Source organism: Amblyomma mixtum, chromosome 1 (assembly GCF_055824585.1).
Source record: "Amblyomma mixtum isolate Tamu chromosome 1, ASM5582458v1, whole genome shotgun sequence".
NCBI classification, from domain to species: Eukaryota; Metazoa; Arthropoda; class Arachnida; order Ixodida; family Ixodidae; genus Amblyomma; species Amblyomma mixtum.
The window spans coordinates 139,336,134-139,359,181 of NC_143012.1; the positions used below are offsets into that span (position 1 = coordinate 139,336,134).

At 47.2% G+C, this 23,048-nt stretch overlaps 1 protein-coding gene and 1 pseudogene across 1 annotated transcript in view; both read right to left on the reverse strand.

Moving 5' to 3' along the window:
• The window catches only part of ric8a (ric8 guanine nucleotide exchange factor A), a 72,798-nt gene extending 59,178 nt beyond the window's left edge, over positions 1 to 13,620 (reverse strand). The window contains exons 1-3 of the mRNA XM_089557273.1: positions 13,287 to 13,620; positions 8,002 to 8,049; positions 173 to 389 (exon numbers count right to left, since the gene is read on the reverse strand). Coding sequence (XP_089413399.1) covers positions 173 to 389; positions 8,002 to 8,049; positions 13,287 to 13,367 — 346 coding nt within the window. The 5' untranslated portion in view covers positions 13,368 to 13,620. The remainder of the gene's footprint in view (positions 1 to 172; positions 390 to 8,001; positions 8,050 to 13,286) is intronic.
• Positions 5,012 to 6,922, reverse strand: LOC149367728 (uncharacterized; annotated as a pseudogene).
• Positions 13,621 to 23,048: the final 9,428 nt, after the last annotated feature.

Sequence of the window (23,048 nt, forward strand, 5' to 3'; positions counted from 1 at the left end):
GGACACAGAGACGTTCAGGAGCGCTCGTGAACGTCTCAGTGCTCGTGAACGTCTCTGTGTCCCTTACTTCATCCCTTGTCCGTTTTTTTGCGCTGAATTCTATATAACAGCCCGTATTTGCACTCTCTAGGAAGGGCATCTGGCAAAGCCCCGCCCCGTCCAGGCGAGTCACCTGGTGTGGGCAGGTGCTCCACCTGTCCCAGCTCCTCGCTGGGCCTCCCCGTGAGCTGGGCCACGCGTGCCAGGTCGGCCAGCACGTCGGGGGAGAAGACCTCGTCCAGGTGGCAGCGGTCCCGGCTCAGCAGCCGCAGGGTCTCCAGGCACCGCACCCGACACGACTCTCGGGCCCCCTCGGACGACACCACCTCGAGCAGCCGTGCCACGAGCCGCTGGAGCCCAAAGGAGCAGAACAGCCCCCCCCCCCCACGTGTGACCACAAGCCTCACACAAAGGACGTACAGTCTTTGTCAAAAGTAACCAGGCTCCATGGTTTACTTCTTGTTTGTACAGCAGAGCCCTCACGGCTTCCCTAAAGATCAAAAAGTTCTTTGAAGCTGAGAACAGGGGTTCTCCTTACCATACAGCGATTTAGAGCTTGAGGGCTGGCATAAGAGCTTTAATATTCGACTGAGAAGAAAAAAAAACCATGCAGCCTGGTTACTTTTGACAAAGACTGTACATTGTAAGGGTGCAGTCAGTACATCGCACCTTCATGTGATCCGAGCGTTGTGCTGTTGTTGGCATTTTATTCATGCAGATATTAGCACCTGCACTCAGAGCCACCGCAGTGGCTCAGTGGTTATGGCGCTCGGCTGCTGACCTGAAAGACACGGGTTCGATCCCTGCTGCGGCGGTCGAATTTCTTTGGAGGAGAAATTCTAGAGGCCCATGTACTGTGCAATGTCAGTGCACATTAAAGAACCCCAGGTGGTCAAAATTTCCGGAGCCCTTCACTACGGCATTCCTCATAGCCCGAGTCGCTTTGGGACGTTAAACCTCATAAACCAAACTCAACCTAAAAACTAAGTACTTGAATGCAGCCCAGACAGTGTACTATGTGAATGTCACGCAGAAATTGTTAGGACTCCAAGCTCGTGGAGGTCTGTATGATCGAGAATGAACGGTTAGCTGAAATGCGGAATGCATCGTATTGTTCGGATGAGATTGCCTTTTGTGTGAGGCGTACATCCACCAATTTGGGGCTCAAAAATTTTGAGAAAAAAAAAAAATCAGCGAAGACACTTAACCCTTTGAGGCGCTTTGTACACAATTTGTAAGCGGCAAACTTACAGCTTTTTCTGAGAAACTGGAGCACTTAACAGTGATTTCGTTATTTCAGTTAAATTGAGCACCCTTCTTGTTGCAAATAAGTTGCTTTTTTGTGCTATATAACGAGTGCAGTATATATTTCACATAAGAGTGAGCTAGGCAGCACTTTCTCCGCCGTTTTTGTGCAGACAGATTTTGCCGGGAGTGAGAACACGGATTGTTCTCGCTCAATTTTGAGCGTAATGTGCATCTTCGAAACACAAAGCGATTCCACGATCCCCAGGGTGTTTACCTGACACACGAGAACATTTGATGTTATTATTTCTAACAAATCTGACACTTTGTACGTAATTCTCCACATCGCTATAAAAACTTACCTGCTGGTCTTTCATGTTCAAAAACTAACAAATTCCCTTTCTTGAGGCCTGAATATACTACTTAGGTGAAAAAATAATTGATTGCAGTCAAAACAAAAAATGGCGCCTGAAAGGTTAAGCTCTGCCTTAAGGGTATGACGCGACAGCGTTAATGGGTTATAATGCCCGTATATGTGGAGTTGGTTATACTCGACTTTACATTCATAGAGCCCTGTGAGTCCTCATACCACTCCTCGCGCAGCGGTGCAGCAGCTAAGCAATGAGTCACTGCTCTACGATGGTAGGTGCTGCCACCTATGGGGCTTGTGCAACCCAGGTTGCTCTTCCTAAACAAACCTCTCGCGACCAATCATTAATTTAACTGCCACCTGCCCCAGTGGGCAGTTAGCTTACAATCTGTTGGGCAAGTTGCAATGACACCACAAGGCCATGTGATCTTTGTGGTGTTTGTGGTGCTCTTTAAGATGGAGCTAATATACCTTGAGTGGTTTGTGTGAATGAGACACAAGGGTTCATAATATGCATGCCTTCTTTATTCCTGATTGCAGGAGAGTTGAAATCTGGGTTAGTTGGGACATACTTATGAAAAAACCAGCCAAAAAGACGGGGACAAAAGAGAGACGAGGCACGCACAACGACTGGACTAGCAACTGTTGCTAGTCCAGTCGTTATGTGTGCCTCGTCTCTTCTTTGTCCCCGTCTTTTTGGCTGTTTTTTTTTTCATAAGTATTTATTCCTGATATTTTGCTGGCCTGGACAGGAAATAAAGTAAGATGAAAGTTAGCACGACTCCTGTGCCCTTCCTTTTTGTGAGTCTTGTGAATGCGCTATGCTACGGGAACCTACTGTATGAGTACACATTGATAGGTGTAACGTTAAGAGGTAGGAAGAGAGCAGGACGGGCGAGGGAACAAACAGAATTTAATGATATCCTAGGTCCAATCAAGAAGAAAACAGGCAGGGCATGTGATGCGAAGGCAAGATAACTGATGGTCCTTAGTGGTAACAGACTGAGTTCTGAGAAGGCAAGTATAGCAGGAGGCGGCAGAAAGTCAGGTGGGCTGAATAGATGAGCAAGTTTGTGGGAATCTGATGCTGGATCCCATGCTGGACGTTTTCAAACACCACCCAACAATTTCTTTGTTGTCACTAGTTTATTCCTTTACATCACTGAGCAGCGAAAGACTTTTTGGCTCACAGCAGGCGACCATGGCAAAGAAGCATGAGTAAACTGTGTGCTTTAAAACAATGGACGATTAAAATTAGCTTGATAGCAGAAGCAATCCATCTCAACACTTCCAAAATGGATCAATTAAGGTGCCTCCTGTTGTAGCGGCGGGTGCCGCCCAAGTACACGAACTGCTAGCAACCAAACAAATCCCGCTTTATTGCCACATACAGTCATATATATACACATAGCGACACTGGTGCCTCTAGCGGCAGGTGATTCCCAAAACGGAACCGAAACCACATATACAACATATTCCCTTCCTTATGAAAAGAACAGCTACATGGGTTAGTGATTTAGTAGTGTTAATACGTTAGTGCTCTTTTACAGAAGTATATTTACAGTAACAACAATGTGCTTGTCTTATGCACTTCATACAAAAATATAAAACAAAAAGAGGAAAACAAGATACAACTCCATTTATGTCCATATTTCACAACGTCAGCAAACTCAACACTCGTGCAGATTGTGACAGGTTCATGTTCACTGCAAAACGTGTCTTGCTGTACTTAGTGTCCATAGCGGTCTGGAGGTCGTCTATTCCTTGATGGCTGTACCCTACGCTGAGGTCCCGATGCTTCTGAGAAACCACTGGCGGCAGGCGAAGTCTCTTCCGGCTCACAGCCGGTGACTGGTGGCATAGGCGGCTGCTTCGCAGCAGCCACAGCTGAAGTTCCGGTTGGCGCTTCTGAAACGGGTCTCTCCAAGGTAGGCGGTGAGCTGCTTTCCCTAGCGGTGTCATTTGTATCATTCCTTTCCCCCCACCCACAGAGAGATGCAGAAGCTCGTGGCATCCTTGACAACTTTGAAGCGTTCCATGTTTTTCCATCATCAAGTTGGAAAGATGATTGCCCCTGCTTTCTTATCACTTTTCTTGGGCGGCTAAAGGCCAGGTCACCTTTAAAAGCAGTTGTCGGTTTGCGTACTCGTACAACGTCACCAACATCCACTTTGGTTTCCCTTGCGGCCCTGCGAGCGTCTGTGTATAGTTTACTGGATAGCTGCTTTTGCTTCACCCGTTCGCGTAGGCGGTGGAGCTCTGAACTAGGGTCGGTTGCAAATATTGCTGACGGATACCCAACGACATCGAGCCGAGTCCTTGGCAGACGTTCATGCAGGAGAAGTGCTGGGGCAACTGCAGTTGTGGCATGCGGCGTACAACGGTAAATGCCCAAGTATTCTGTTACCGTTTGGCGTAAGGGACGCTGCGCGAGTGTAGCCACTTGAACAAAGCTTTTAAAAACTCTGTTGAACCGTTCTACCTGTCCGTTTGCTTGCGGGTAGTATACGGATGAATGCCGCAAGCGGATGCCGCGATCCTGCAGAAAAGCTTGGAACTCTCGAGATGAAAACTGTGGCCCGTTATCGCAAACAATTTCCTCAGGGTAACCTTCACGTGCGAACACTGACAGCAAGAAGCCTGTTACTGTGCGTGTTGTGGCTTGGTTGCAAAAGTATACTTCGGGCCACTTAGAAAAGTAGTCGACCAGCGTGATCGCATATCGACAATCGTGTGGTGCTCTCTCAAATGGGCCAACAATGTCCATGCCGAGCTTTAGCCACGGTTCGTTTGGTAAGGGGACCGGGTTCAATGGTGCAGTCATAACCTTCGTGCTCTTGTCCGCTGCCTGGCATATACTACACGTTTGAATAGCTAGCTCGACTTGCCTGTCCATGGCTGGCCACCAAAATTTTTCTCGCAGACGTGCTTTCGTTCGTACAATTCCAGGGTGAGCCTCATGAGCAGCGGTAATTATCCGCGCTGTAAGTGATGCGGGAACCACAAGGCGTTCGCCACGCAAAATCAAATTGTCCACCACTGACAGTTCATCGCGAAGCTTGAAGAAAGGTTGAAGCTCACCCGGCAGAGATTTTTGCGCAGGCCAGGACGATTCAATGTAGGCCTTGATTCGTTGCAGTGTGCTGTCTTCCGACTGGGCCTGTTCAAACTCTTCCCTGGTAATGCAAGAAGAAATAAGGGCAACTGATACAGTTTCATCTGGTAAAGTCTCTTCTTCCTGAGGAGGTGACGCAGGGAGACGAGAGAGCGCATCTGCTACTCGATTTTGCGAACCCTTCCGGTACTTTACTGTATAGTTGTACTGTAGTAGGCGCTGTTCCCTTCGAGAATTAGAAGTTAGCGTCGTTTCAAGGCATTGAAGAGATGACCCATCAATCTGTAGACCGAGGGCCTTGATGGCATCGATACCCAAGAGTGAGGTGCCTTTTTCAACGACGTAGAAAAGAAGGCTTGTTGTGCTAGCTTTGTACGTAACGTCAGCGAAGAAACAGCCACGAACCGGAATTGGCTGTTTTGAATAGTCCAGTAACCGAACAGTCGGTGCCAAAAGTACTTGGCCTTCAAAATACTGCTTAAAAAGATCGTGTGCAACAATGGAAACTGACGACCCAGAATCTACAAGGAAAGTTATGTCCGCACGGCCAATCGAAACTGTGACGTGAACAGCGGAGCGAGCGGCCGACGTCACAGCCAGAATGCTCAAAACTTCCTCGCTCGGAGAATCTTGGCTGTCTACCTCACGCACCGGAGCGGAGCCTCGTTTCTGGCAAACATAGCGGAAGTGACCCATGACACCGCAATGGTGACAACGCTTGGTTTTGGCTGGACAGCGAACTGATGCTGCATTGTGCTGGGATGAACCGCAGCGGTAACAATGAGACTGGCGGTTGTGCGCCCGCTTCGAGCTCTCGTCGGATTCTGGTGTACGCGTAGGCGTATTTCTACGAGTATTTATGCGTCCAACATCTACAGAAGGAAATTCTTGCAGATCATTGTACGCCTGCTCAAACTGCCTTGCCAGTAGTACTGCTCTAGCGAACGAGAGAGACGATCCTTCGAGCAGAAGACGCTCGCGCAAGCTCCGAGACGAAATACCCGCAACGAACTGGTCACGCAGCGAATCTTCTTCGACAGGAAAAGAGCATGTAGCAGAAAGCTCCCGCAATGCTGTGATGTACTCATTCACTGATTCACCAGCTTGCTGAACTCGCCTACTGAAACGATGCCGTTCAGCAACAACATTGCTTGTTGCCGAAAAATGAGCGTGCAGAGCGGTAACTGCGATATCGTACGACGATACTTCAGGCCTTGTATCGCCTTTGCCCTTGCTATCTTCCGACGCTTTATCAGTAGCAATTTGCTCACCGAGCATGGCGTTGTCCAACGATGGAAGTGGTAATGTGTAAAATATGCGCTGACCTTCTACGCCGAGGCTGTGAAGAAGTAGTGCTTTGCGACGATCCGGCGTGCAGTCAGAGGCCCCCGAAGCAAGCAGGTAGTTCTCGAAGATGCGGAACCATTGCGGCCACGCAACAGCAGGTCGACCAGGCACAGGCAGGAACGGGGGCGGCGGCGCGATTCCAGAAATGCTCATGGCGCCGGAAAGCAAGCGGCGAAAGTCACGCCCCCCGAAATGATCCCGTCCTCGTCGCCAATGTTGTAGCGGCGGGTGCCGCCCAAGTACACGAACTGCTAGCAACCAAACAAATCCCGCTTTATTGCCACATACAGTCATATATATACACATAGCGACACTGGTGCCTCTAGCGGCAGGTGATTCCCAAAACGGAACCGAAACCACATATACAACACTCCCACAAATTGTGAAAATCACCAGTACAGCAATATGCAGGTTGTGTACACTAATGAGAACTAAGCACTGAATAAATGCTCGTATATACAGCTGGAATGACTGTAAACTATATTGTTGCTAGGGCAAGAAGCGGTACATTTTACTTCGTGGTAACTGAATTCATTAGATTAAAGGAGTTATTCGCACTCTGAATTGCTCAACGTATGCACAGACACTCAATCAGAAAGTTGTAAAATGCCAACAGAAACCCCAAACGATAAAATCTTTGCAATGATGGCACAATACTGTTCTCATGCCGCCTGGACCAAAGCCTGTGGAATCCATAATGTTCGCAATAGGAACATATGTTCAAAACAGTTTGGTTCATGATTTCATCATCATCATCAGCCTCACTATGCCCGCTGCAGTGCAAAGGCCTCTTCTATGTCTCTCCAATTAACCCTGTCCTGTGCCAATTGCGACCACTATATCCCCGCAAACATCATAATGTTAACTTTCTGCCGCCCCCTGCTACGTTTACCTTTTCTTGAAATCCACTTCGTTACCCTTAACGACCAGCGGTTATCTTGCCTTCGAATAACATGCCCTGCCCAAGCCCATTTCTTCCTCTTGATTTCGACTGGAATGTCATTAAGCCGCATTTGTTCCCTCACCCACTCCGCCTGCTTTTGGTCTCTTAACGTTACACCCATCATTTTTCTTTCCATAGCTCGCTGTGTTGTCCTGAACTTAAGCTGAACCCTTTTCATTAACCTCCTTGTTTCTGCCCCATAGGTGAGTACCGGTAAGATACAGCTGTTGTATATTTTTCTCTAGAGGGATATTGGTAAACTGCCATTCATGATCTGAGAGAACCTGCCATATGCGCTCCACCCCATTCTTACTCTTCTAGTTATTTCCCTCTCATGATCCGGATCTGCGGTCACTACCTGCCCTAAGTAGACATATTCTCTTACTACTTCCAGCACCTCGCTACCAATTGCGAACAGCTGTTTCCTTTCTATACTGTTGAACATCACTTTGGTTTTCTGCTTATGATTATGGTTTATGATTTATGGAGGTTTAAAGTCCCAAAGCGACTCAGGCTATGAGGGACGCCGCAGTGAAGGGCTCTGGAAATTTCAACCTCCTGGGGTTCTTTAACGTCCACTGATATTGCACAGTACACGGGCCTCTAGAAATTCGACCGCTGCGGCCATCTTCTGGGTCAGCCATAACCGCTGAGCCACCGCAGTGGCCATATGTCGAAAACATTCAGCCTCCAGTCATGTTCCTGCACTTGCCACTATTGACACAACATGCCCAAGTTTATGCAGCCATGTTCTGTATCAGCATGAGCTAGTGGCCGAAATCTTGTTCTTTTTCAGGACATGGTGCACTTATTTTCAAATCATGGAGAAGCCAGAGCATTCAAGGTTTCTTTGTCCCTGGCAGTCCTAACAATAATTTTTATGTACAAGGCAGGTAGAAGAATTGGACGAAAAGGTGGAGAGAACAGTTTGCCCAAACTCACCTGCCGGTCATCCAGGCTCAGGTCAGGAAAGGTGAACACTTGGGCATGCTGATGCAGAAAGCAGAGAAGACACACACAGATGTTGAGATACACGTATCTCAGTGAAGAGTATAAGCTGTTAACTGTTAGTGGCAGAAAATGTTTCAAAATCCAGGCAAAGACATTATGAGCAGATCTCTACCCTGGCTTAATGCACCTTTATAACAAGAACATATGGAGACATTGCCAACCACGCGGACATCTTCAGTATACATTAAAGGTGCACTGAAGAGGAATCTGAACTCGTATTTTTACTGCTGGAACTCGATCTACACTTTCCGAGCGTTCTTAGAAACTTCCAATTTTTGCCGTGTGCTGCCAATTTCCCTAATTTAAGTCGGATCAACGTCTGGCTCCCACTTTTTTTTTTAATTCCCCGCATATGGTGGGAGGAGTTGACCAACGTTTCACTCAGTCCAGTGGCGGCTTGCCGCTCTGCCATCGGCAGAGGGATACATAGTGATCAGCGAAAGCAAAGAGTCCATGCGTATTTTTATTCCCGGGGGCCTAATTTGCAGCTATGTAGTCTCTGGCTAGATCTATTTATTCACGGAAACCTAAAAAACAAAATAAAAGTGAAAGCAAAGTCTTCACGCGACTGCCTGAAAGGCACTCCATGCGTTGGTTGACTCCTCCCACCGTTTGCGGGGAATTAAAAAAAAAAGGCGGGAGCCAGACGTTAGATTTAAATGCGGGAAATCAGCTGCACAGGGAAATAATTCAAAGTTTCTAAGAATGCTGGGAACGTGTAGATCGAGTTCCCGCAGCAAAAAGACGAGTTCAGATTCCTCTTCAGTGCACCTTTAAGCACTTGTGAGAGACTGGGCCAGCGTACTTCGCAAAGTTGTACGTGTTAGGCAAGGAGTTTTGATTAGCTTTGCTTTGCATAAATAAGAATTATGGTAGTTTTTCCATACCCCATTGACATCTTTTAAAGAGGGTTAGAGCACCATCAAATTCAGGAAGAAATTCCCCTAAGTCCAACCAATAGTTGACAACCTCCGTCTCTTTCTATATCACCTGCATGGCCTTGGCGGAGCCTTTGTAGTGCACTAACATTACGACCCCCACTCACAAATTTCTCCACTGTCTGTAAGGCTAAGCTTAACTTGAATTAAGTAAACTAAAATAAAAGACTTCATGGCCCCAAGTGGGTTTCAAACCCATGGCGGTGGACAATAGATCAGCTTCATTGGCATTAGACCACTACGGCAAAACCGTGATCTGAGCTAGTTGGTACATCATTGAATTACATTGGGCAAACCGGAAATGCATTAACACCCGCTTACGCCAGCATAAAACATCTTTGAATATTGCTCCTTCATCAAATCTAGCCCTTCATTACACAGCTTGTCATCTGAACAAACCCGGTGTGTCCAAGGTGTCCAATAAAAAGGCATGCTTTCCTCTCCTTAACTGGGCTCAGATTAAATTCAGACATCCAGATCAGCTGACCAGGGAGTTGTGTGAAGCCTGTCACATTCACAACAACAGCGACACGTGCGTTAGCACACCTTCTGTAACCAGTCATGAGTGTGAAATTTCGTATCTGGATTCCTAGCTTCCTTTTGTGTGCTTTTTTTGCGGGAAGCGCAGGTGCTTGGGGTTGCCAGTATACAACCTGTGTGTTTTTTCAAATAAACTTTCAGTTGTTAGTGGCGCTTGTCCCTGTCCTTCCTTCTCTGTCTTTGTTCCTCGTCACAGCGCTGGTGATGTTGTGTAGACCACTACGTCGTCACGGCTGCCGAACATCCCGCGTGATTAACTGCCAGTGTCCCGCACTGTGCTCTGAATGTATTTATGTTCATGAACTTCCATTGAACCGTAATGGATCTGAACACTGAAACCGAAGTGAAAACCGAGCTGCTGTGCACCTAATTCACATTTGGCTGACCAAGTTAAATTTTTTGTCAATTGTTGTGCCCCTTTCCAAGTGCCTTTTGGCACTGCCCAGTATTGTTGAGGCAAGCAAGATTGTATTCTAAAAATGACACTGCATATATCACAAGGTGCCACATTTAAATTGCAATGTCACTTATGCTGGTGACACGAGATGGCACCAAAAGACGCACCATAACTCTTTCATTACCACACCACTATGCATCAATCATTGGTGACCGACGGATTCAAGGCGCGATTTCAATCCTGCCGGAACCGTTGAGGAGTTGTGCCATCTAGTGGGTAATTTAGACACTCAATTTTCCTTTCTCGCATAGTTTGTATTTATCCCTCAAGGTGGCAATTCTTGAAACGCCCTTGAAGCTGAGGACCAGGGCAGTGTGCTTGGAAAAATCCAGCTTCTTGCGATTATCCCACATCTGCAGCCGATTTTTTCAATGTATGAAACAGCAGAGACATTGATGATGAATTGCATCATCGGACTTTGATTCTGACTAACAAACTGCAAAACCTCAACCTGAAAAGTGGGGACCTGCCCGCCCGTAGGTTTTGTTTTTCACTTATTGTCTGTCTATTCATTCCTGGAGATTTCATGAATGATATTTCTGGTTTTTGTACTGTCTCGACATATGAAGAAGATTTACAACCAACTGACCAAAAAAGAATCAATTTCGGGCCCAGCAGAAATCAGGGCACTGACCTCGAATTGACACTCCGATAGCCCAAGGCTGTTCGTGAAAGCTGTGAATGTCTACCAATTCGTACCAAATCATCCGAAACGTCTTCCAAAATAGGTTTTTGTAAAGTGAAAGTGAAAGGGGTCACGACACTATTCTTCAGACTCAAGCTGTTTATTGCATGTTGTTCGCTATCCATCTGGGAACAAATGGACAAAATATGAGCTCATTTGATGCAGCGAGTAATTTGTAATTGAATTTTTAAAAGTCCTCCGAACCATGTGCCAGTCAGGCAACACTGGCACGCTCGCGGTTCGTGACGACATTGATTGACAGTCACGTGCATGCTTGCTCGCGACGACTGAACTGCACGTAGTGAGCATAGAGGAGTGATTGTTGTTCAGGCTTGGGTTGCGGTGAGGTGAAGGGGGGAAGTTGGAGGGGGACAAAGGCAACGAAGGCATGTGCCTTCCCCTGTTCTGTCCAGCTTCCACCCTGCGTCAGCGACTTCAGCACGATGTGCCATATCCGTGCATGCGGCAAGCGCACGCTCTGCTTCGCACTGACCGTGCGTGCGGCAGTTTTGCAGTAGAGGACGGCGCTGTCAGTTTGTGACGTCCCCCAAGCTGCTTCAATATGGCCGTTGCTGCCAAGGGGACGGGCCTAGGGCCGATAACTTCAAACCACAATTTCTAGCTCAAATGCACGCATAGAGCCCTACTTCTTTTTTAACTACACATAATAAGGTTGCGGCTAGAAGCAGCAATGTAAAAGCCCGATTTGTTGGTAGACCATGTCGTGACCCCTTTAATGAATACTGTGGTAGAATGTTTATGTACGTTTTTGCTGTGAAGTTGTGTCAAGCCAGAGAAAAACTTTTCTTATAATGAATTGTAAATGTGGACAGGTGAACCAGACAAGCAGTTAATTACAGGTTAAATTCCTCAATTGCAGTCATAAATTATTTCTGAGCGAAATATAAGAAAAGGTGAGCCGTTTCCTGAACCACGTTGAAGCTCCGTAAACAGGTCCAGAGAATCCTGCACCTGTTTCAGGTCAGTATCTCCGACGTACAGTACAGGAAAAGTGTTCACACTGTTTTATGGCAGGGAAAAAGGGCAAATGACTGAATTAAAAGAGAAAACTGGACTGGAGAGAAAGAACTGTGCACTTTTGCCACTCTGACCAGCAACTTAATTAATTTTTGTCAGTAATGCATTCGTTCTTTCTTCAGTCAAAACTATGGAACAGCAAATAGAAAATGCAGCTAATAGAAGATGTGAACAGAAAAGTGAAGAATCAACCTGCAGGGGAGGTGGTGATGTAGGGACAAAAAATAAAGGAAAGAACTGAAGCTTACATCCAGTTATTCTGGCACAAGGCACTTTTGGCCAAGTTAGTTCATATTCTGATATGTAAATAAGCTCATATGAAGACAATGAAAAGGCCTTTCTCTAATTGCACTTTTTTGCATTTAACGCCACTATTATTTTACACAAGACATCAGTAACAAGCATGGTGTACAAAATGAAAAGCACCAAAACCAATCCAACCTGAGCACGGCATAGGGCTCCATGTAAAGGGCTGAAGAACCTCTTTGGAGTTTGATGTGCAAAGTAAATAAGTGTTTTCATTAGCAGTTGATGCTTTATTACGGTGCAACCCCTGAGCATGTCTGTGTGCTCTATTCCCACCACTGCATATGTGAAAATGCGTGAACAGAAAATGTTCTTTTGAACTGGCAGACAAATCGTGAAAGTAGAAGCCTACAGATCTCAACAAGGCACAAAGAAAGACAAGAAGTACTTCGTCTGTCATCTTCACATCACATCCACTATGTCTCACACAGGCAGAAAAATGCAGCTTATTGCGACAATTGTGCACGGGCTGATACGACAGCACACAACAAACCTCATGCTGATGAGAACCGCAAGGCATGCAACTGAAAATATACGCCAGGTCAAGCACTGGGTGGGAATGCGAAACGGTCGCCTAACTGCAGGCGCGAAATTAACAAATTTTGCGAAAGTGAGAGCGGACGCTTAAAACGAGCCACTTGACGCATTGGCACCCAACTCATCCAATTCATGTACTGCTTGGCTCATCTTCACTTCAACACACAACATTTGTTTTTGCCACTGACGTTGTACGGTCGTTATTTCTCTGCGCTCCACATCACAGCCATCTAAATGAACGTCATTCTCCATCTCACAATCCCTTCGCTGGAGGGGAAGTCAAGAGCGCGAAACGAGACGGTTTGCAGCTGCGGCTCGCGCGAGAACACCCGGCTTGTTGAAGCTGCGTGCCGACTCGCACTTGCAGCCTTCGCTCTGATGGTAAACAAGGCTACGTCTTCGCTCGTTTTGTGCCCCGCTCTTGCGTTGTAGGCTTTGTTCAAATTGAGTGGCCAGTCTGAAGGAATTGCAAGTTCGACGTTCACATTTCGCGTTCTATTCCGCTCTACGACTACCTCACACTTGAAGATGTTTTTGTTTTGTTTTTTGCGTTTCTCGGTGTTTCCACCTCCGTAACTATAAAAGAGTGACCGATCAAGACTGCGCTGTCAACGCCGGCTCAGGAGTTCCGACAGCAGTCGACGCTTTCGTCCCAGCGTGCAAAGCAGCATTTCCGACGCTGCCGCGGCGACTGAATCAAAGGCCGACCGCTCACCTTGGCATTAAACTCCTCGAGTAAGCGCTCAGCTTGGTCGGCTGATGCGCCCAGGAGCTGGTCCACGATCGGCGGTCCCATCGCGAGATGTGCTAGCGTGCCGGCGACATGGACCGCCTACGAGGACCGCTGAACGGCCGGAGCTGCAGGCGATCGCGATCTCGCCCGAGTTTGACAGCAGGAATCGCTAAGGAGCTCTGAGTTCGCTGTAAGCCGACTACGCCTGCAAAGGTGGAAAACGCGTAAAGCGCTCCCCTTCGCTACACAAACACAGCAGAAACGGTACAGCGGGCTTCGGGAACCACCACACAACCGCTGCGGAAACGATGTGACGCGCGGCAAGCCGCTCGCGGCGCTTGCCGCGTCTGGGACGCGCGCGTATTTTGAGTCAGGGTGGTGGTGGTGGTAAACATTTATTGACTGTGTACAAAAGGAGGTGCTTGGGCCTAGGCCCTATTGGCCCAGGTCCTCACAAATCTAGGTGGAACTCCTATTCCGGAGCCCCAATGGCGTCTAGCGCTGCTCGCGCCCTGGCGACCGAGGTCCGTTGGGACTGCAGGTCATGGCGCGAAGGCGCGCCCCTCAGCATGTGAGCAGTTAGCTGCGGTGAAAGACTGCTGCAACTTCAATTGCATGCAGTGGCTGGCTGATCCTCTTAGAGGCGCCAGAACTTAGCTTGAATAACACCACCTGCCGGGCTAGTTGGTTGCGATCCATGTTGTGTTCGCGCTGCTGATACTTAGCTGCCGCCGGTAGTTATGCTCGTGACGAAAGCGGGGCATCGCCGCCAAAAATTGCGCAATTATAAAACACGCCTGAACCTCCCCCAGATTCCTAGGAGGCTTTACACCCGCTTGTTTGTTAAATTGGTTCTCCTCAAAGCACGGAGAAAAAAAATGATGGTAGATTTGCGTAATTAAGCCAAATACGGATTAGGTGCGGTTTGGTTTTCACTTCGGTTCCCATGTTCGGATCCATTGTTCGCACGGGTTCGATCCCGGCCCCGGCGATCGAATTTCGATGGAGGCGAAATTCTGTAGGCCCGTGTAGTGTGCGATGTCAGTGCACGTTAAAGAACCGAGGTGGTCGAAATTTCCGGGGCCTTTCACTATGGCGTTCCTCAAAGCCTGAGTCGCTTTGGGACCTCCATAAACTGAACTAAACGTCACTGATGGAAGTTATTCGGATAGCGATAATGGGTTAATCTTCCCATATGCGAAAGTTGTCATTGTTTAATGACGCAAAATCAACTGAGGCTATGATGCTCCAAACTCAAGGTTAGAGTTTTCTTTTAAAGGTGAAGCTTTTGAAGCGAAAAGCTTCACTACGAGGGTCGGAGCCGAGCTTCGCGTGAGCCGGTGCACAGATTTGCCAGTTCTGCGCATGCGCGAAACCGAGTGATGTCACACGCGGCGCAGGTGGCCGCAGCCGTCGCCTGACCTTTCGCCGCAGCCGCGCGCTACTGCGCATGTGCGCCGCCGCTACCGCTGCGCGCGCTACTCCTCCTCGCCACCATTTGTTTAACCGCGCCGATTTCCGTTTCCTCCTCCGCCTCCGTACAGGCAGTGTGTGGACGGCCGAACGCCTCCACCATTATCGTGGTGCTCCCAGTGCATTGTGCGGGAACTGCGACATCCATGACGTCAAACCAAGCGTAACTGAAGCTTTTCGCTTGTATATCCAGGCTTAACCAGAGTTAAGCCACAGCCAATTTTTTTTTATATCCAGAGTTTGTTTAAAACACTGCCTTCCTTCAGAAACTTAGAAATACATGACAAATCAACAAGTGCTATCTGTAGGTGATCTACATAAACCGAATACATTGTGGACTTGGGTATTACTTTAGCTAAGGAATTCATTTTTACTATGAAGGGTGTCGTGCTTAGAATACACCCCTGGCTCACGCCACTCTCATGGGTGAAAGTCATGGAGAAAGTTGTTTCAGGGCGGACTCGGAATGTGCGGTTATGGCCAGGAAGTCGTTCAAGCAATTCAGCATCCTGCCGCGAATACCTAGCTGTGCTAGGTCACGGAGGATGCCGAATTTCCACGCGGTACTGTAGGCCTTCAACAGGCCGAAGAAGACCCCGATACAGTGCTGCTTGTGGACGAACGCCTCCACGGTGGTGTTTTCTAGGCTGACAAGGGGATCAGTGGTTGTTCATGCTTTTCTGAATCCACATTGATGTATGTCTAAAAGTTGCCGGGATTCAAGTGCGAAGGTCAGTCTAATGTTTGCTGCACTTTAGAAAGATTTATCAATGCAGCTGGTGAGGGCTATTGGTCTGTAACTGCTAGGACTTGTTGGATGGTTTTCCTGGTTTCAGAAGGAGGTACTGTGATTACTTTTATCTACTCCTCAGATATATTCCCTAGTTTTCCATATTTTATTAAAGAATTTCAACAGTGCCTCTACGGCACCCTCAGAGAGATGGGCAAGCATAGAGTGTAATACACATTGTCTGGGCCTGGTGATGTCCTTTTACCGGAAGATAATACCCTATTTAATTCCTGCAGTATGAGAGGCTGGTTTTAGTCCTCAGGCATGCCTGCTCCAGATGGAAGTTTTTGTTTTTCTGCTATTGCTTTGTGCTCCTGGAATGTGTTTTGTAGTTTGACGATCTTGAGCATTCAGCAAAATGCTCGCCCAATGTATTGGTCTGCTCTTCTAATGTTTGTTTGCCGGGTGTTGTCAACAGCTGAAACTGCTTAACAAAATTCTTTTTACAGAATGGCACTTGTAAAGAGTGACCAATCGGCGAGATGAATTTACCAGCGCCGTGGTCGTGTGGGGACAGTATGAGCAGAGGATGACAGGCTGATGACAGCAGGCAGGTGATCACTTCCCAGCGGGTCATTTAAAACATCTCATTTGAAATTGTTAAAAACAGACGTGATGTGAAAGCTAGTTTGAGGAAGCTCATTTTTCCCAAGCTTGGGCATCAATATATGGCTTTTTCGCGTTTAAAAGACATACATTATTTGCCATGATAATATCTTCGATTATTTGGCTCTTAGAGTCAGAGCGTTCGCTTCCTCCCAAAATGGGAGTGAATATTTAAATCCCCAACTACCATACATGGCTCTGGAAGTTCATCGACCTGTCTTCTAAATCTTGGACCGTTAATGTGAAATGTAGAGGAATATGCGCAGAACAGGTTGTTATTGTTTTGTAGCTGACAATGCTGACCGCAACCGCCTCAAGTTTTGTTTCGAGTTTGATTTCTTGAGCAGGGACACCGGTTTGAATGGCAGTTTCGAGGCCTCCTCAGAGTCTATTTGCATGCTTGCCATCCCGTCGGAAAGTTTTATAATGCCACAGTACATTCGCTTGTTGTGGACCAAGGTTGGTTTTCTGAAGGAATAAAGCTACAAGCACCATTGGTCCTATAGAATATGTGTTATGTCACTGATTCGTCAGAAGTCCTCTACAGAATCACAAAAGTCATGTTTGTAGTTTTCGGGGGGTTGGAATGGGTGGGATTTATTTTTTTTTCTGGGCCGGTTATCAGGGCTCTGTCTTTTTTCCGCTCAAGAGAGCTTTCCGCCGCTGCAAAGTCGGCGGACTGGGAGTTCTATCTATCACCTCACCAGAGGCACTGGGGGACCGCGGAGAAACCGCGGGTGTTGTGAGTTTTAGGTCTCCCCCGGCGGGGAGAAGTCCTGCGGGGTGCCTACCCATGAACCGGCCCATCCTGCTTTGGAGATCTGGAAATGGCAGAGCAGCGTACGCTGTCCCTGCCTGGGGCGTGGATGGCCCGATCATAGGCTCGGTGGAAGGGGCCTGGGCAAGTGCCGGAGTGATGTGTGGTGCACCGTCCCTGCGCACCACATCAGCGACAATTTTCTTTTTTGCGGAGAAGGTGAAAGTGTTGTTTGCATGAAAGAGTCGTCGCGCTTCCTTAAAAGTGATATTTTGTTTTGCCTTTATCGTTATAATATCGTTCTCGTTCTTCTATGAAGGAAATTACCTTGAATAGGCAGAGTGATAACCTTCACAGTTTGCGCAGCGTAGTGCTGCTGCTTGACAGTTTTCAAAGGCGTGTCCTTTTGAGGCGCATTTCGCGCAAGTTTCGCGGCCATGGCAACTTTGTGACCCATGGCCGTACTTTTGGCATTTGAAACACCTTCGCAGATTTGCAATGTAATGTCGGACATTTATCTTCAGATAGCGTGCTTCTATGGTTTGGTTGGTTTGGTTTGGTTTATTGGGGTTTAACGTCCCAAAGCAACTGAGGCTATGAGAGACGCCGTAGTGAAGGGCTCCGGAAATTTCGACCACCTGGGGTTCTTTAACGTGCACTGACATTGCACAGTACACGGGCCTCTAGAATTTCGCCTTCAAGAAATTCAGCCGCCGCGGCCGGGATCGAACCCGCGTCTTTCGGGTCAGCAGCCGAGCGCCGTAACCACTGAGCCACCGCGGCGGGGCTTCTATGCATTCCGGGAGTGTGCTCGAGTTGAAAGCCAGTACTAGATGTTTTATGGGTATCTTTTTGTCATCCTTCCTTATTTTTATGCGATGTACATTTGTGGCCTCTGAGACCTTCAGGCATCTCTTCTTCAGTGAGGTAGATGAGATCCGTTTCAGAAATTACACCGTGGACGTTGTTTAGAGATCTATGTGCAGTGATTGAGATATCCCCGACGGTGCAAAATCATGTAGTATGCACTACAAATCAAAATATGAAAAAAAAACATGTGAGTTCCAGATAGCCATGAAAGAAGGCGCACAAATACATATTGTAACAGTAAAAAAAATTCAAGACCTCGCTGACGCGGTCAGTGACGTCGTGAACAAAAGAATCACGCCATTCAATGAGCTGTACAAACAAAAGAAAGGAAATAGTGGCACAAGGAATAACGAGCGTTGTTACAAAAATTTCACAGAAGATACAAATGATTCGACCGAAGACATAATTGCGATTTCTTGCGGTAGAGCATTCCACTCTGAGGAAGCGAGAAGCGATAAGAGTTAGTTTTAGTCTGTGGCATCACAATTGTTTTTCTATGCTTACCGCTTGTTTTCCTTCATTTATTAAAACTCATGAAAACTCATGCGTCGAATGCCGTTTTTTGTTTGACTGCTATTAAACAAAGTTTGTAGATGACGTAGTTACGTCGAAATTCTAGAGTTAATTGGGAGGCCAGGTCGTGTTTTAAGGCTAATGAAAGAAGCTCGTCTACTGTATACATTATAAATAAATAAAAAAGCTTTCTTGTTCGGCTTCAATGTGATTTATGTCGGTCTTTTTATGGAGATCCCAGACAACCTCACCGTTTTCCAGTAGTGGTCTAACAAGCGTGATGTAGGCAGAAAATTTAGTTGTGCTTGCGCAGTGTTCAGACAGTGTTTAAAGTAACCATTTTCTTTTAAGTAACCATAGCCTTCTAAGCGAAGCCGACTCGACGTACTGAACATAATAACTGTAAGTCATTGTGCGGTCAGTTACTACACCTAGGTATTTAAACTTATAAGCCGCTTAATTTCTGCATTGCTGATTTTATATGTACAAACTAGTGGTGTTTTCTTTCTTATAACCATATGTGTGCATTTTGAGTTGTTTAAAGGGACACTGAGGACAACGGTATCAATTTTTTGTTGTTGTTAGTAAAATCCGATAGTTCGGCATTTTGTGGCTTTGATGCCGTTTGTCCGGCAACGAAAGGCGCATTCACTGCTGAAAAATTTGGACTCGGAAGTTGAAAAACTTTTTCCCGCCGCTACGATTCAAACTCGAGACTCTCTGATGACGAAATAAGAGTAGAGTGACGTAAAGCGGTGGAAACGGAAACGAGGAGTCCGTGATTGCTGGTTGCGAGCGTTGTGCTCCCGCCTAGCAGCAGCCGAAGTGAAAACTATACTAACTATACTGCCGGCCGGACGTTGAAGGCCTCTATCAGCTGTCGTAGTAGCTTCGTGTACGTTTGCACCAGCGTTACGATGGATCCCGTTCCCGATTCCGACAACGAAGTTCTCGCAAAGAGCTGCGGCCTGCATTCAGCCACTTCAACCCGACACAGCGTGCACGATGCCTTTGAGGGTTGAGGCGGCGGGTCTGGCAAGAAAGCCCCAGCGCCGAGGAGTCGGCAGCGTCGCTGTCACCGCCGAGCCACCGTCAGGACTGATCTGTAGCGACTGGTACGTGCGGGCATATTTAAATTCTGCAATAACAGTCTTCGTAGGGCTGGTTATACAGCCCAGAGTATTGGTACGTTGACGAAGCGAACACACCGAGCGGTGCGTTTGCTAACGTGGAGGCGCGTCTAACATTGGTTATACACAGCTCTTTTTCCTTGTCGCAGTTGCGTGCCGTTGCACGAGCTTCGTCCGAGGAGCACTAAGATAGGCACTTGGAGGTTCTCTGCTGCTCCGCCCTTGTAATTCGAGGCGCGTAACCAAACCATGCGGGCACGCGGAACGCACAGCCGCGAGGCACCCCAAAACATACCGAAAATGAGCTGGCCGTCGGTTGCGCCGCCAATTACAGGTTTGACTTCCAACATTCAGGTTGTCTTTTTTCCGTCTTCGTCGTGTGAGAAAAGTGCACTGGTGGTTTCAGAACAAAACTTATACACTTTAATATCAACCAAACACGTAACCTTCGTGCACATTTGTCAGCCTCAGAGATCTGTCTTTTCTCTTATTTCGTCATTCAGTTTGTACTTGCGAGGTTGGCCTGCGACGGCGATACCTGTATTTTAGTTCTTGCTCTTTGCTACCTTACAAGAGCTTTGTTTTAAGAAAGGGTGGTGTTTTCGAATTTAGGAGCTGGTATTCTATCAATAAAAAGCCAACTTCAATTTCTCCTCAGTGTCCCTTAAAGCTCACACGTCGAGACTGACACCAATTATTATTTGCAGAGAGGTAATAATTTAGAGCATACTGTGATCACGCAGTGATTGAATACTGTGATACACAATACAATCATCAGCGAAAAAGGGGCAGCGAAAAAAACAGCATCGTCTTTTGTGACAAACCCGATACAACGCTTGATCAAAATTATGAAAAAGCACATCTAGTTGCCCATACCGTTCCAGTGCTGCCATAACCTCACTGGTAACGTGTAGCAACCGTGTAACTGTGGATAGGCCACGTCGAAATCCTAAGGCCATGTCGAAATCCATGCTGTTTTTCAGAAAAGAAACTATTGTTTTCCGGAAAGGAACTTAAGTGATTAAAAACGAAGTGCTCCTGCACTTTACTGGCTGTGCAGAGAAACGAAACGGGTCTGTACTTTTAACACTGAGTTTGACACCGGACTCATGAATGGGTATCACCTTTGCCGTTTTCTAATCGTTAGGAAGGGTACCAATTGTTTCAGACAGAAAAAGACAGACACAAAAAGACACAAAGGAAGACAGACGCAAAAAAAAAAATGGATATGACCGGTTCTGGCAACCTTCCTGGACCATGGCTCCCTCGCACAAGTACACTTCCATGTTTTGCTAAGAAGTAAAGCAATGCCTGCCTTCTGCTGTTCTCACGCCCACGAGTGCTACTAAGTTTGCTTGTGCAGTCATTTGATGTGTGTGGTCAGCTGCTCTTGCAGTCGGTAGAGGTACATCTTATATCCCTGGCCCTGGTTCTGGTGGTTCTGGTGTTGCTACGCGCTCTAAGAAAATGGAACTGATGAAGCGGTACAGAAAAAGCTGTATGATACGTTAACTTTATTTCCAAGCGTTAACTTACGCACCGTTAGAATGGGAACGAAGCAGACACGTTTAATTACTTCCATTACTGAAATAAAAGAAAGTCGAGAAACTATGAAGAAGAGCATCTTTGATATTGATGCGAGGCTGTCAGCTGTTGAAACTAAGACTTCTCTAACTAAGAGCTGAAACTAAGAGCCTCTGAAGTGGCTCAACAAGAGCTGCTAACCCTGCTTGAACTAGCTGATAACCGGGTACGGGAAAATGCCAGATTGCGGTTCAGTTAATCTCAGCTGGAAGACAGGTAGCGAACCAACAACCTATAGTTTTTCGTTTCGCGTGACAGCTCATTGGAAACATGGGAAGAAACGGAAGGAAAGCTGTTAAAGATGATTTCTAGCTGCTCTACCGGTGCTTACGAAGGATGCGTTTGAAGATGCTCATATAGGATTGGTGCATTCCCAGACGAGGAATGTCGTCCAGCTAACGTGAAGTTCCGTTCCTTTAAAGTGAGGCAGCAAATTTTATCCCAGTCGGCCAATCTCAAAGATAAAAGTGTCACTGTAAGTGAGATTATATATTACAAACACACCAGGCCAGGAAAAAGTTGCTTCAACTCGCAAAGGATCAGGACTCGTTTTACAAGCTTAGGTACAACAAACTGTACATTAAGGGTCAATGTTATAGCTGTAGCCCTGCTCGCGACTGTGTTTTCATGGAAAGTAATCTTCAGGGATCTACACCTGACCCTGACAACGTCTGTGGGCAGACGGGCCAGCTTGAAGGCTGGCTCTTCTGCACATTTCTTAATTATAGGAGTAAAGTTCACAAGTTCTTTATCTTCCTTCCTCGCACCAGAGGTGCCCCGCCAGAGACGGTTTGTTTAACTTGAAGACTGAAGCTTTTTTTCGCACCAGGGGTGCCCCGTCAGAGACGGTCTTACGATGAGTTGAGATGCAGGGATAAAGGGAGTACTTGAAGTTTATGTACAGATATTTACATCACATACAAATTTAGGCACTGAGACAAATTAAGCGGCAAAAAGACAAACAAAAAAAAGGAGGAACTGGCTAACACTAGGGGAGGCCCCTACTCAGCGTAGCCGAAGATGCGTAGCACCTGACCTTAGCTCAGAACCCTTTTTCCGGCTCCGGGCCCCGGTTTTAAAGCCCGTAAGACCCGGCCCACATTTGGTAGCAATCATGTTACACTGTTCACATGATTGGTTTATCGAGAGCCCGGCCAGCCCTCCAGTTTCCGTAGGGCAAAACACCCTCTCCATTGCAAAATAAAAATAAAGACAAACAAAAACACAGTCGTGCCCGCACGTGCGAGGTAAAACTTTCACTCCCTCGCAAAATAAAAGTAAAAACAAACACAAAAATACACTCGTGCGAGCACGTGCCATCAGTTCCCCCGATGACCCCCGACTTTGGCGTCGTCTCGGAATTGGGGATTATGGGGCTTAAACGGGCAGTTACCGCTGTAACTGCCAATGTGAGCTCGGACCTACGTTCCAAGGCGACTTAGCCTTCCCAAGGCTGTTTAGTCGGCACCTCACCGACACCCGGTCAGTAGCGTCAGCCAACTCGGGCCTTCGCTGCTCCGGGCTAGCCGCGCTGTCGCCGGCTATTCCTCATCTCTATTGCCCCCCTCGTCAACGGCGCCCTGCCGCCCTTCTGTCCGGCAGTGCTCAGGAATTCTGCAGACTTTTCGAACGGGACGTTCGTTCGCGAGTTTGCGCCTCGGCTGGTGTCCGTTAAGACGAGGGGATTAAGACAAGGGGGGTGTACGTCGTCGTGTGGCTGCTCTTCAGTCCCATAGCTGTCACCGCTCTTTTGCCCTGCCGGCGCGAATTGGCACCGCGGGGCGATGGACACCAGAGCGGCCCTACGCAGACCACAAAAGCTATCTGAAAGAAAAGTTACTAACAAGAACATCTCACATATCAGCACGGATTGATCACCGTCATAAAGTTGGCATTCCATCTTGTCGGACAAAATGTTTTCATGACTCATTCATACCTAGAACTTGTGTCAGCTGGAGTCACTTTCCCCATGACATTGTTCTTATAACAGATAACACATTTCTTAAAGCCATTGTTTACGT